The sequence below is a fragment of the Corvus moneduloides genome, chromosome 3 (genome assembly GCF_009650955.1).
Source record: "Corvus moneduloides isolate bCorMon1 chromosome 3, bCorMon1.pri, whole genome shotgun sequence".
Lineage (NCBI taxonomy): Eukaryota > Metazoa > Chordata > Aves > Passeriformes > Corvidae > Corvus > Corvus moneduloides.
In genome coordinates this window covers 112,318,356-112,333,038 of record NC_045478.1, presented here as the reverse complement: position 1 = coordinate 112,333,038, position 14,683 = coordinate 112,318,356, and the positions used below count along the sequence as shown (strand labels likewise).

Here is a 14,683-nt window from a genome sequence, read left to right as displayed (position 1 = left end):
CTCAGGATTTGGGAGGGGATGAGTAGCTCATTGGTCACCTCATGGCTGGGCATTCCCCGTGCAACCTGCACACTCAGCAACAGCTTCACAGTCTCCTCGTTCCTTAGCATGCATTACAAAAAGCCAGGGCTGAATTGCCATATTTTGGCATCTCTGCCCACCACCTGTGATTTAAGAAAGTCTCACTGCCTCTATAGTGTTAAATCCTTGTGCCTCTGGGGAGAGAAGGGGAATTGTCTCAATAATTTATACAATTGTAACACCACAGCAGAATCACTAAACTAGCTCAAGCAGAGGAAGCCTGCCCTACATCCACAAGACTTCAGTTCTAATGTATTTTGACCTCCTTTTTTTTCTTTTCCTTGCACATAAGGAACTTTTAAGAACACACCTGACACAAAGCCAAAGTAAAAACTCCTCATATTCGAGGTGAGATGGGTACTGAAAAACACCCTGGAAAAAAAACTGAAAGAAAACCTACTGAAAGTCACTCTGGAGAAATTCCACCAACTTTAGCTGAACTCATCCTATGTTCATCATCTTGAAAAATTTCTTTTGATGGACCATCCCAAACTGGCACATTTGTCCATGCTGAATCCTGTGCTCCCAGACCCTGCAGGAGCAACACACCCTTACTCCACCCTATTGTTAAACAAGACCCTGATGAATACACACAGCTTCTTAGTGGGCCAAAGCACCCATCGTTAAACCGAAGGACCACCATATAAATTAGGGTAGCACCTGGATGAAGGCTGGAGGATGTAAAGTTGAAGCAAACGCTAATTTTTTTCCGGCTGAGCCAAAATACAGTGGGTTACACTACCTTATGACACGTAAATTTTATGTTTTGTGCCTTTTAATCCTCCATTTTAAAGTAAGCATGTTGGAAGCGTACTTCACATACACTAAGTATTTGGTATTTTCCTTTATTCAGCATCTTAAAGGGCTTCAAAAAATTGATCTCCCAGGCTGCTGTGGGGTCACAGAAATTGATAACCCTTACAAGCTATGCTATGTGAGCCCGCCTGTGTCTCCCAGATAGTGCACTTTGTAAATTAATCCTCCAAAGGCAAATATATTGTAAGTAGCTTGTTATCTCTAAAGTACTAAATTGAAGAATACACGGGATTATATTGACAGAAATTACATTTTCTGTAATGTGGGTTTAATATATCTGAATCTCTCCCATAGGCTCCTACTCTCTCTAGAAGAGGAGGGTTGTTAATGTAGGTGCAATGGACATCAAGACCAAATTTATTCACTAAAATGGATTAGGCCATGTAATCAGAGCTTCAGTAATATTAATCTCTGACACTTATTGAACGGGGAAAAAAAAACCAACTTTTGTCTGCAAACTGGCATTCCTCCCTCCCTTTTCCCCAGCAGGCTTGCTGTTTGCCTTGGCCATTTTCTGGGTATTACTTCAAAGAGGATAAGGTTTTCCCATCATAAACACTAATCTTAAAAATATTAGGACAATTAATTAGATACACTTAGTTTTACAAGGTAATTAGATTGCAATACACTTCAAATATTGACACTTGTTCCAGGATAGTGGGAGGAACCCACATTTTGATGCAGGGTAATAAATAAATAAAGGGTAATAAATCAAACATTTTTTTAAAGAGGTTTGCTGCTGTACGATAGTTAAATCACGAGTAATTTTCACTGGTTACCTTCACCACACCCCGAACAGTTAGCAGCTGCAGAAACAGCACAGATCCTGACTTCCTTCAAATGAATCACTACTATTAACAGAGCAGGGGCTCCACCAACCCTTAGCTGGAACAAATAAATAAAATTGCTCCACACTATACTTGAGCAGCAAAGAACCAGATTGTCCTCAAAGTTCATTCATAAACTGGATTTTTAAAACAAACTGATAAAGAGATACAAAGATGTCAGTCAAAAGAAAACCCCTCTAACAACACTATAAAAAGCATGACAGCAGCCCCAAATAACAACATGCTCAGCAGAAATGGGGCCATTTGGCCCTTTTTTGCTCCCAACATCTGAACCTCTTCTAAGACCAATGTTCTGCAATGGATGTACCTTCCTGTTGAAGAACAGGCATCCTCAGCCAGAAAGAGGACTGGTATCAAATGTGAATACACTGAGATCTGCCCAAATGATGAGAGAATAGAATACAGTGGCAAACCTCATACTTTCTACACATGAAACCACTCACCTGGTTATACCCCTTTTGTATCAATAAAATGTTGGGGAGGGGAACAACAAGGGCAAGGTGTGTCCCCAAAACCACAAAGGAATAGCCAGAGGGTGCCAGTGGCAATATAGAAACACTAAGGAAAATTACTTACCAATTGTTCACTTGAAGTATAGTGAGCCCTGTGTCTTGTGCCAACTGCTTTTTCTGCTCTTCTGAAGGGTAAGGGTGCTATAAGACACCAAAATAAATACAAACATTTAAAACAATGTGCTTTTTTGGCCTACTTTTTATTTTAAATTAAAAAAAAAACCAAACTCCCACCCAATCCAACCCAAAACAGAAGCGTGACATCTATTATTGAAAGGTGAAAATGCTGAGGTGTGTCACTCTTTTATAATTATTAATGGGCTACTACATCACTTAATTAATGGCACTAAAAGACAAGCCAATTATAAAGATTAGTGAAGTGGAGAAATAACTGCTTAGGATACTGACAGTACCTTGATACTTGAGAAGGATATTTGTTGCATTAGCTGAAAATTTTTTGTACTTGTCTCAAATGACCGATTAGAGTCAAATAATCTATTTTTTTTTCTGTTTTTAAAAGAACAACAAAGAATGTGATAAAGCACTTCTCTGTAAAACTAAAACACACTGATGTTTGCTGAGATAGTGAAGGCAAAACTTGCCAGTGCCTCAAAATAATTTGCAAATAAGATCAGAATCCCGAACATAAACAAATGCCTGTGTTTTGAACACAGGCCAACGCAAGGTCAACAATCAGCACATTTTTGCCTGACATTAACATAGCTGTGCTGTGGTAATCCTAAGAGACAGAAAAGAAATACTCCTTTAATTGAAGATAATGTTATAATTCAATCATAAGTTTCTTGTGAGAACTTGATTTGCTTTCTGAGAAAATTTGCTTCTGCATGAATACAGATTGCTTAATAAATCAACAGCAAAAACCACAACCAAGTCTGAAATGTAGAAATATCATTTCTGTCCTTCCCATCTATGCAAAAATGCCACTGCCCCAAAAGGAAATGGCCAAATACTGCAAATGTAACAGTTTCAAGGAAAAGTCCTGTTTTGAGGATCTGGTTGGGCTCCTAACCTGGATGCCCAAGTCTCAGTACATATCTGATTCAGACCTGGACTGGTGCAAGGTGCTTAATAGCATTTCAATAAAGACCATTTGATATAACTGGTTAGTCCTATCCCAACACCATTTAGCAGTTGATTGTCACAAAGTATTTGCTGTTACACATTCATCCTTTTTTTCCCCCCTAAATAGTCCCTTATTCTCTGGATGCATTCTTCACTGTAATATTACATGAGGCATAAACTGAAACCTTGTAAACCATAAGAATTTAAAACCTCATAAAATTCCACAATCTTATTGGTATTATAGCTATTTAGCAGATTTTATATATTCTTGTAAACAGCATAGTCTGACTTCTCATGGCTATGTTACATGCAAGTATCACCTCACATTATCAAACAGGGATTTTTGTTGTAACTCCAGCAACTTCTCTTAACTTACTACATCTATTTCAAAGCCCACCACCACGGCCACCAGCTTCATAAGAGACTTCTTATCTCTTTTTCACCCAAAAATGTTGAGGAATTTTCAGTTCTTTTAAAAGCACTGTTTTCTTGACAGGAAGCCCAGAGATGACCTGCACACCTGTAAACCATCCCTTGTACTTTCTGTGTGTACATGAAACAGCTCCAGAATTGTAAAGTGAAAAACAGAGGGAAGGGGATTTGACTTCTTTTTTATGGGTAATTTGCATTTTACACATGCAAAAATCTAGCATGTATTTGACCTGCCTTCTACACACATTCATCCACAACTGTCATACTTATGTCCATCTATCTGAACACAACAGTTTGCTTCCCTTCAACAAAAAAAACCCATACACTACAGACATGATTTGTAACATTTTCATCTTTACAGCTTACTTCTCATTTCATTACTTTGCTATCAAGCGAGGACAGAATTAGTCTTTTTTTTTCTTATTTTGCTTTGCCACCTTACATGTGATCTAATTTTAAGTAATTGAACAAACTGTATCTAATTTCATGCAGCAAGCAATAATTACTAGACAGCCTCTAGCTATTGGAATTGAGAAGTCTGTCTCCATTAAGCAATTTTCAATTGTTCTGGACATTTTTTTTTAAATAGACAAGACTGGATAAAATTAGCCATCAGAATAATATTGTCACTGCTAAAAATAAGTTGCTTTAAAAGTCCCAAACTACAAATTCCTCAAATCGTGGTATGTCTAAGGTCATCTGATTTTTTTTTCGTATCCTAGTACTGCATAAACTTTTAATTTCATGATAAATCTGTAATTGCCATAATCACATGACAGCCTGTGATTTCACACAGCTAATCCCTCTTAGCTAAAGGGTCACGATGTTGCAGGCTTTTTAACTATGATTCGGTGTGGTTTCAAGTAATCTTAAACACTAAGCAACCTTATTATATAAGCTTTCTGTGGATCATACAAGTTATTCCTTTGTAGACTAAAAATAAAATAAAATAATAGGAATGACTTGACAAAGAATCAGCGTGCCACAGGCTAGGTTGCTATTAAAACATTCAAAGCCTTGCTGCATTCCCACCCACAGGGCTTGGAAGGCCTGTGCTACAGGCAAAGGCAGACATCACATTGCAACAGAGAGAAAGGGGGAAACCCTGAGAACTACCATTTTATGAAGAAAGAGGAAATTCAATCAAAACTGTTGCTGTTGGTCTTTATTCCACCTGTGCAAGAATGACCAGTGTCTTCTGAAAACTTTTTAACAGTTGTTTGAAGGAATAAATGCACATAGGTATGGATATATGTATTTGTGGGTGTGTAGATTATATTATATTTGTATTAATATGTATAAAACATACCTTACTCAAATGGCTAAGTTTAAGGTAGTCTTGTGAGGAGAAGAAAGTTGGATTTGATCCCTATGGGTCCCTTCCAGCTTGAGATATTCTATAATTTTACTAAATATATAAATACATATGGAAGAATGACTAAAAATACTGCAGTGACTCCAGCTGACAAGTCCACCTATCACTCTGGATCACTTTGGGATATCAAGGCAAACTGTTCAATAAACAGTGACTTGAGACCTTTACTTTGTTGTGTACATTAGCTCCTACCATTATCTCTTAAAAGCTTAATTATTTGCAAACAATTGATCAAGATGGGAATTGGAGAAAAGAGACACCAGACCACCGGGAGAGCTGCAATGCATTAGGAGAGCAAACAGAATTACCTTTAGGTCTTATAATCAGAATTAACGATTGGGACCGTATGCAGGGCAGCACGAGAAGCTGTAACGCTCATGCTGGACTGTTTTCCATTTGATCTGCATTAACACCTCGAGTGAAAGCCATAAAACAGTGATTACAGATGGGAAGGCTGACCCTCCTTCCCAGAACCAGTCCAGCTTGTGTATACTGGAAGACTGCAGACAGGCTTTCTTGCCAAGGCCAGAGGAAAAGGGCAAATCCAAGGGGAAAAACAAGTAGGAAGCAGGCAGGTTTAAAAAATAACAACAAAAAAAGACCCAAGAAAGGGCGTTTAAAGAAATAAGGCTGACAACAGATAAGGGCTCTGAATTTGGCTCTGATATTTTCTGATCAAGCCTGCTGCTGCTACAGAACTACAGAGCAGCATCCACCAAATGATATGAGACCTTGTGCTTTTCCCTTTCCATAAATCTAGCACTGAAATGCGGATTGTTTGGCACCATTAATGTGTTTTTGAGGCTCTGTGGTATTACTTTTAATAATGACTTAGTACAGAAAGTGATTGCTTAATAACACCATCAAAGTCTGCATGCAAATGAAAATTATCCCTGGGGGATTTGCCCAGGGTAATATGAACAGTTAAGGAACATTTGAAAAGGTAAAAATAACTATGCAAAATATGAGTCAGAGCAGTCATTTTAGCAGTAACAAAGAAATCAAAGTGACAGAGAGAAAAATTTAACTTTCCATCATATTTTCTTGTCACTGTTTTATGAATGGTATTTAGCGAGCAGTAGTCTTAATAAAAGCCCATTTTTTAATGCAGCTGAGAGCATTTTTAGCAAAAAGAAACAATGAGACTTTTTTTTTTAATCACCTTTAACTACAGATGGTGGGTGAAGTCTCCATTAGGTACAGATGGAAAGCATCCAAGGCATTCTCTTAATGCTACACCTTGTCCAAATGTACTCCTTTCCTCAAATTTTCCACCCCAGGCAGGAAATGCTGGATGCCAGGACAGTGACAGACTTTATCTTATCTGTAACCCGGCATCAACAGCACTCCCTCCCCTCCTCCTCTGCCACAGCAGTGCATCATAATGGTGCCAGAAAAATGGGAAAATAATCCTGCCCTTCTCACCCCCCAGATTACTGATTCCTCACGGCACCGAACCGGCTCAACACCCAGGCTGCCAACCAGCTCTACTACAGCACCGAAGCAGAAGCAATCCCCAAGAGAAAGGTTGCATGCTCTGTTAGAAGGAGGCTGTGGCAACCGTCCAGCATTGCCCTTATCGTGGCAGTGCCGTTGCTTGGCTGACCGTGCCGGGAGAACCATTTTGGAAGCCCTTTTATCCCCTTCCTCCAGCCCTCTGCCTCCTCCAGAGCTCAGTGTAGTGCACCAAGGTGAGATGACCTTGAGCTAAACTCTGGTAGGTGATGAAGAGAAATCACCCCCTTAGAATTTATGCCCCAGGAGTTCATTTATTTACTGTTTTCTATATTTATTAACTGTTTTCTAACATCAAAATTAAAAAGAGAAAAAATCCCAACACTGTGATTTTCTTGTTTCCGAAGAGAAACCCAGCCTAACTCAGTATCCAAAATAAAGCCCAAAGATCAGCGCTCCAGTGACAAACTGCACACTGACTTTATGCTGAACTCTAAATTCTTGCTTTACCCAGACTTGTCCAGGGTTAGCTAAGGTGACAGCACAGCCATTTGGGTCTTTCCCCTTCCCCTACCTCCTTCTGATTTGCATTTGAACTGTTTACATTAATGATCAAGTTGATCTATGAGAAATTACTATTTTTTTTAATATCCATAATGCTTTCCTATTGTCTCTCAGCTTTATGAATTAGTTTTACTGTTGCAGTGAATGCTTTTTTTGTCTCCTGACTGCACATTATCAAAGGGACACTTTGTGCCTTCCATTTGCATTACAAAAGCAGTGCATGGTGTAGTCTAAGAACAGAGCTTGAATTTATAGCAGTTGAGTCCTAGATCCTCACACATTCTGGCCTCCTAAAGAGTAACGGGGGTTTCTGCACTCACAAAGCAGCCAAAAAATGGTTGGATCACTATCCATAAAGTCATAAGATTGCAACCTCCTCTCTTCATCAGCCACCGGCATGTTGAGAGGGAGCGATAAAGAGAACGCGTGGAGTCCCCTTGCCTATTTTGCAGGCTGCCTGAATAGGTTTTATAGACCATCCCTGCGACCTGCTTTATATTCAGGCAAGGCTGTAAAAAATTGCCAAGTTGAGGTGACCTGGTAGGGAGGGAGGAGAAGAAAAAAATTCAACTCGGAAGCTGCAAACTTGATCCTGTTTATCCCATGGGATTGGCTTGCACATTGCAGGAAATACTAAACACTGAGAAGGAAGTTGTTTTATTAGAAATGCATCTCTGAGGCTGGGAGGAAAAAAAAGCCTGTGCAAAGTTTGCACAGTCTTTTCCTTGGCTGAGACTAGTGAGTCAGCCTGATAACGCTGCTGAAGTGTGAGCTGGCTTTGGCATTTCAAGCTCCTCATTGCTTTTTCAGCACAGCAAGAAAACATAGTCCATATGACACGGTCATGCTGCAGACAAAGCCAGCCTTTTCCTCCTTCAAAAGAAAATATTTCCTCAACTTATTGTAATAGTTTAATATCCCCCGGTAAAGCCTTTTTTGTAACATTACTGTTAATAAATCCTGGTGCTGCCAGAGTTATTGAACTACAAACTATGAACACAAAATCAACAGATGAGCTCGGTCTTCTAAACTCAAAAATGCATCAAAATATGCAATGTGACTAGATGCTGCATCGCTTTGACTCACCTGTATCCCTATGGCATGGCCAATAAGCCGCTGCTTGGCTTCTGCATCAGCCCATTCCTATGAGATGGGCTCTGAGACACTGCCTATCGTTACCCTTACAAAAGGGTTTGCAGGCTGCTTTGGCAACCCTGCCAAAAAATAAAAAGTGAGGAATGGAGGCAGAATCTGACTCTCCCAAGGCAAATGCAGGGTGTAAAAGACAGAGCCAATACCCCAGAAATTTAAAAATCCAAACGTGTTCACAGCCAACCTGATTAAAGGGGGCTGGGGTGGTTTTGCAGGCAGAGGAGTGGAGGAGACATTTCCTTTGTGGGGGTTTACAAGGAGGGAAAAGAGGTACTGACAACAGTGATCCTTTTTAATGAAGTTATGCTGGGAAAAAAAAAAGCTTCTCCTTTTTCCCCATTTGCCCTTTTGTAAATAATTTTCTTGCAAGAGTTGTCTGTGAACAAGTTTTGGCACTCACTAACATAAATATCCTTTCCAAGGCTGATGGAGAGACATGGTATGGCTTGGGATGCGCTGCCAATACTTCTCTGGTGGCCCCATCAAATTACTCATAATGTGAGCACTCATTAAGGAAAAAAAGTTCAGATCATCCCTTGCACAGGATATTACAGAAGTCAGAAAATGGAAAAACCTTTTAACTCATCTAATCCATCTCCTGGCTGCTACAATATTATTCCTTCCATACCATATATTATTACCCACTGCCTTTTCCAGTTGAGCTTTAGCTAGTCCAAGCAATGGTGCTTCTGCTATTTCCTTTTGGAGACACTCTGATAGACCTCAGTGTTTGGAATTTACTCTGGCTCCTACTGGTTTTCAGTTCAAGCTGAGTCTATGCAGACACTCCCACACCATACCGGGGTAATTGAGTGGAGCTTTTCCCATGTTAAACATTCCTTTGGTGCCGGTATGTATGTGCACACAGAAACACACACACACAGAGCTTGCACATACACATTAACTTTGCTTAATACACTTAAGAAGGGATTTCTTACTCTAGGATCAAGACTATTTGTGCTAATGTGACATGGGTGATGCGCTTTTGCATCCTTTGCCATTTTTCTTTATTATTTTTATTAATAATTGTTTTTCTTTCACAGCCTAAAAATAACTAGGGACAGGGAAATTAAAAGAAAAATTGCATCCAAAAGATGCAAAATTCTCCTCAATGCAGCACACAGCCATAAACTATGAAACACTACAGCCAAGTGACACCAAAGGAACTGAGGAAATGCTTCATCTGACTGTAACCGCCTTAGAGCTAAAATTCACATCCTTGAAACCCGGCTTTTCAGTTAAGCCAACATCTTTATCAGGCAGCTGCGAAAAGGCAGGAAGGCAAACCCCAGCCTTCCCTAGGTGAGCAGCTTTTGGGAAGGAAGAAAAAATATCACTGGCACACCAAAGGAAATCCCAACTACCTGATAACTCCGTAAAAGCACTGCTGTTGTTTGTAGAGCCAGCCTAAGATAGATTAGCCCAGGTAAATATCTCCCAACCAGAAGCCTTGTCTCAGCAATAAGTCACTGTCCTTATCTACCTCAAATGACTTTCTAAACAGGTGGGCTAAGAAATAACTCCACAATCTCTGGGAAATGCCAGTGCCAGCAGTTGTAATCCCATAGACTTAAGCCGAAAGCTTTTATTTGTGCTTTTTGCTCTTTTTCCCAGGCTGTCTTCAGTACATCAGGAGCTCCCTCTGTAAGTGAGGGATAAAAACACTCCCCTGTACCTCCATCCCCTACTCTACACACCTGTGTGATCAGGTTGATGGAGGGTTGCTGAATTCAGCCAGATCCCTAATATGAACCTCAGGCTTTTGGATGGATCAGGAGCTTTAAGCAGGTTTCCCAAGGTAGTAGCACCCTTAGGTGCAGCCAATTGGGAAGCAAATTGGGAAGCCTCCTGCCAAGAGCTTGGACACCTTTTCTCATGGAGGGACCAAGCTGTCATGCAAAGTGAGTTCAAGGCAACCAACACATCAAGATGCCAATGCTCAACACCAAGATGAGGGGGGTTACAATCAAGTTTACATTTCTATTTGAAAACAAAACAAACAAAAAAGAAAACTACCACTGAGGAAGGAAATGAAAAGATAAAGCTGCTATTTTGCAATGCTGCTCTGTTGGCATGGAAAGTCCTTGAACAGATGCCCTGTCCACCATTAAATATTCACAACATATCCTTGTAAAAGAATAAAGACCACTCAACTTATAAGCAAAACCACAATGCGTTCTTCATGAAAACAGAAAAAAAAAAAAAAAAGAAAGACGCATTTAAAGATCTGGGGGAAAAAAAAAAAAGAATTAAGGAGGGAAAAGAAAAAAATAGAAGCCAGGAAAACACCACTGTTCTCTGAAGAAGCAGAGACTCTTGGAAGTAGTGCACATTCTCCAGCGTTAATTTTCCCACTTAAATTACAGTGATGCTGTAGCCTCATCTCATTAGAGATCATTGTCCCCAGTAGACAGTTGTGTTTATGGGGGATTCTTGCTGTTCCACACCTGCTGCTCAGGTTGCTATGTGATAAAGCCTGCATACAAACAGCAGTCTTGAGGTTGCTGGACTGCAACTGATGAGCCCAGGCTAATTCAGGGGTGATTATGTAGTTTACTGGACCACTAAACCTCTTTAAGCTTGTAATTACTGCCTATTTGAGTAAAGAACATTGAAAAGCAATTCACTGCATCATGCCTGCCACAGCTGGAAGCAGGCTGCCAGCAGTCTGCGGGGACATTAAAATCTACAGGGACTGGGATTCGAGCACAGCTCGTAGGCACTGACGGTGGCGGAGCCAAGTGCGTTCACATTCCAGCTCACCTTTTCTGACCAGGCGTGCTATTAAAGGTGCAATGAAAACTATAGAAAAGCAATAAAGATGACAAATAATGGGACGTAATTGAAAGAACTGCGTTTTAATGGCTCTCCCCCTCTTCCTTCTCCCCTTATATTGGCTAAAAAAAATTAAGCCTTTTTGTTATGACAAGAGAAGAGAAAGAAAAGGCCTTTTGCAAAAGGGGAAATGCACTGCATACATGTGTTCCTGTTTTGAAGTTGGGGCTTCTCCTCATGTTTCAAAGCTTTAGAAAGAGTAAGTTTACTTATAAAGTGAATGCACAGTAAGTCCTTTTACATATTTGGCAGAAATGATAATGCAGAAGCATCTTAATCCCTGAATCTTCATTAAATCCTCCTCATTGAGCCTTCATGAAACCTTTCAAGATTATCCCAGCCCTAAACCACCACTCTGAAAAAGACCTCCACCCCATGCAGCATCACAGCAGTCCTTATTATCAAGACAAGATCGTGGGTTTCTTTGAATAATAAATAAATATCTCTCTGATTCTATTTGCCTTTTGAGTTCTGACCCACTCTAACCCTTCTTTTCAAGTCTGCCCCTGCAGCTCTCAATGAGCAGGAAGCTATTAAAAAGGGCACCTTGGTATTTTGCATAATTAGCAGTTTTGGGAACAGAGTCTGGGGAAAGAAGAGCAGATCAAATAGGACCTATGACACAGGCAGAAAGGTTAGTAATAGGGATTTTTACAAGTGAGTAAACAGAGGGTCTGGAGAGGATTGCTCCAGCACAGCCAGAGAACAGCACTGGTGAAAATGGGGGGATGTTGCCAGTGTCACCACTGAGTCCCAACACTGCTTGGCATCGCTGGGAGCTCCAACCAGGTGGCAGCGCCTGCCCGTGGGGCTCCAGTTGAAGAGCTGGGTCCTCGGAGCCCTCCCATCCTCCAGCCACTCCACAACTATCCCTGCTATTAGACTGCCATGTGTGAGGTCCGGCAATGGGCCTAACGAGCTGCCCGATTAACTAACTGCATGAAATGGGCTTTAAAGCCTCCTAGGACATTTGGAGATGCAGAATTCATCAGTGTCATTTCCCTGCCCCACTAATAAGTGCCACAGCTGCCTGGGAGAATGGGGTGTGGGAAAAGGCAAAAATAAACAAGGAAAATAAAATAAACCATTGCTATCGATACAATTAACTCTGGACTGAAGTAAATTTAAGAGATGAGGCCTCTTTCTCTTCTCATCTAATAAATTGCCTTGTTTTAAAAAACATGGACCCGCCATCTGTAGTATTAATCTCACATGTATCTAGAAAGGGAAAGGGGAAAAAAACCCCAATGCATGCATGAGCATGTTACTGTGAACAAACATCAGCTTTTAAAGGAGAATGTAAAAGCTTTCAGGAAGTTTATTCTTAAAAAGCATGTAAATTCCCAGTCACAACAATCCTCCAACTAACCTCACCCAAGCTCCAAAGAGCCACAGGCTTGTGTGTTATCCAGCTATCACTCTTATTAATATTCATTAGGCAGGCCTACTTGCATTTTCATAAGCTGTGAAGGTGGCAAAAGAAACAATCAGAATTCTTTAACACACAGGCATTATCAATTCAACATCTGCCAAAGAAGAGTGCATACAGATCTGAGGTTGAAATTCAAATGCAATTTACCTGGGCTAGAGCTGGGCTTCACTTTCCAGCACCCAGCCAGCTGTTACAGGCGCTCTCATTTTATCCATCCCAGCTTTTACCTCCCCGTAAGTTCACTCTCCAATATTTTTACATTTAAAATGAAAGTCCCTCATAAATTCCCTCCTTCATGCCTTAGGTCTAATGAGTTCCCTTCTGCTAAAATAACCCAAGTTTAGAGCAATCGCATATATGAATAACATAGACAAGTTTCAACTCAGTAAACTTGACTAAGCAATTCTGCTTTCTGGCTAGAGAATTCATTTATCTACACCCATTTAGTGTATGAAATCCCTTTGACTGGCTTCAGGGTGCAGGCCTGTACAGAAATCCGCTTTCTGACCAGCCTGGCCTTAAAACTTAACTCTGAGAGATGAACTGAGAAGTCTCCAAAAGAAAACAACTGCTCTAATTAATTATGTACCCAACTTAGCAAAGAAACAAGTCTGATAATGCTAACCAATTTCAGAATAAAGCAGATATATGTTCCCAGGACGATATTTCTATGCACATGTACCTACACAAAAAAAAGTGTGATTTAGATCTCCTGAGAGTCGGGAAAAGGCACATCACAATTCTCCTCCAAATCTCCAGATTCAACCCTAAATTAACATGTATTTGCCCACAAATTCACTAGGTACTTATTCTCATCCTTATAAAAACGTCATTAAAAAGACTCGCACGAGGATGTGACTCTTCCCTCTTGGAAAGCTTCTTGGACCAAGAAGACTTCCTCATAAAAAATAACCTTTACTCCCAAAGTCAGTGCAGGTCTCTACCAATTTCACCTGGATTTCAAAAGCCTCCAAAGACCTAACTGTATCTCCATCAGAGAGGGCTGGTTGAATCAAGCTTTGCATTTCAGTGGAAATATTCATGGTGTGAGGCATTTCCCAGGGGCTGGTATTGGCCAACACTTGGGGGATGAGCCCTGAAATGGCAAACCTGTCTTCACCTATGTAACTTTATGTCTGGCACTCAGCTGCAGCGAATATGGCCAAAGCCTGGGCTGCCTGAAGGATATGTCCTCAGCTTTGTAAGGTGAGACCCTCAGTGGGCATCTTCTAAGGGATGATGAATGGATGAGGCCAGAACAGGGGTTTTTGGAAGGGACTTTCCAAAAATCCAAACAGTCAGCTACAAGTAGCCAGTGCCCACCCCATTCCCAGCCTGAGCATCCCCTTCCTGCCTGGTCTCTTTCAAGGTCTGAGCATATCAAGCACCACGCACATGCAGATGCCTTCACAAAAATTACCATAAAAGAGACAATCCACATATTTGGAAGCAAAAGCATTGAGATGGCATGTTGCTTTCAGCACATTTATGATGTGATGGCCATTAACAATTCACAAGAACAGTAAAAAGATATAATCAATCTTTTCAATACCAAGCTCAAAAATCCCCCTCTGCTTTCCCCTCCTTTCTGAACAAAACTCATTTCTTTTAGAAAGACCTAAATGAAAGCAGTTAAAGACCAAAAAAATGTCACCACTAACAAGTTACAAAGTAAGAAAGAGCAACCAGGCACATTTGATCTTGTTCTATATACAAACCTTTCTAAGATGACTGCTCCAATTAAAAAAAAGTTGAATTTATCATTTTGATGATAGGAAATTATGAACTTCACTATTATATGCATATATTTTGTTTAATGGCTTAGTTTATTTTAATAACAAAGAGAAACTAGATCTTTACAGATGAAAGCTTTATTTCATGGTTTCAGTACAACTGGGATTTTTAAAATCTGTGATGTTAACCAAAATGTGATAATGGATGTTCTCAAGGGCCCTATTTTGTAGCATTTTATGCAGAGCCAAACTGTATGCGAGACATTACAAACATGATGTTTAGCCCTATTTTAAGAAAGTAGAACTGACTCCAGTGTCAGAGGCCCCTGTAATTGTTTTCCATCTGCTTCTCATGCCTCTGAACT

The 14,683-nt window shown here is 40.3% G+C and overlaps 1 protein-coding gene across 5 annotated transcripts in view; it reads right to left on the bottom strand.

The window, feature by feature from the left end:
• MEIS1 (Meis homeobox 1) overlaps positions 1 to 14,683 on the bottom strand; it is a 107,998-nt gene that overhangs the window by 20,872 nt on the left and 72,443 nt on the right. For all 5 annotated transcript variants that reach the window (XM_032103573.1, XM_032103574.1, XM_032103577.1 and 2 more), the window contains exon 9: positions 2,322 to 2,398. In XM_032103573.1, the coding sequence (XP_031959464.1) occupies positions 2,322 to 2,398 (77 nt within the window). The remainder of the gene's footprint in view (positions 1 to 2,321; positions 2,399 to 14,683) is intronic.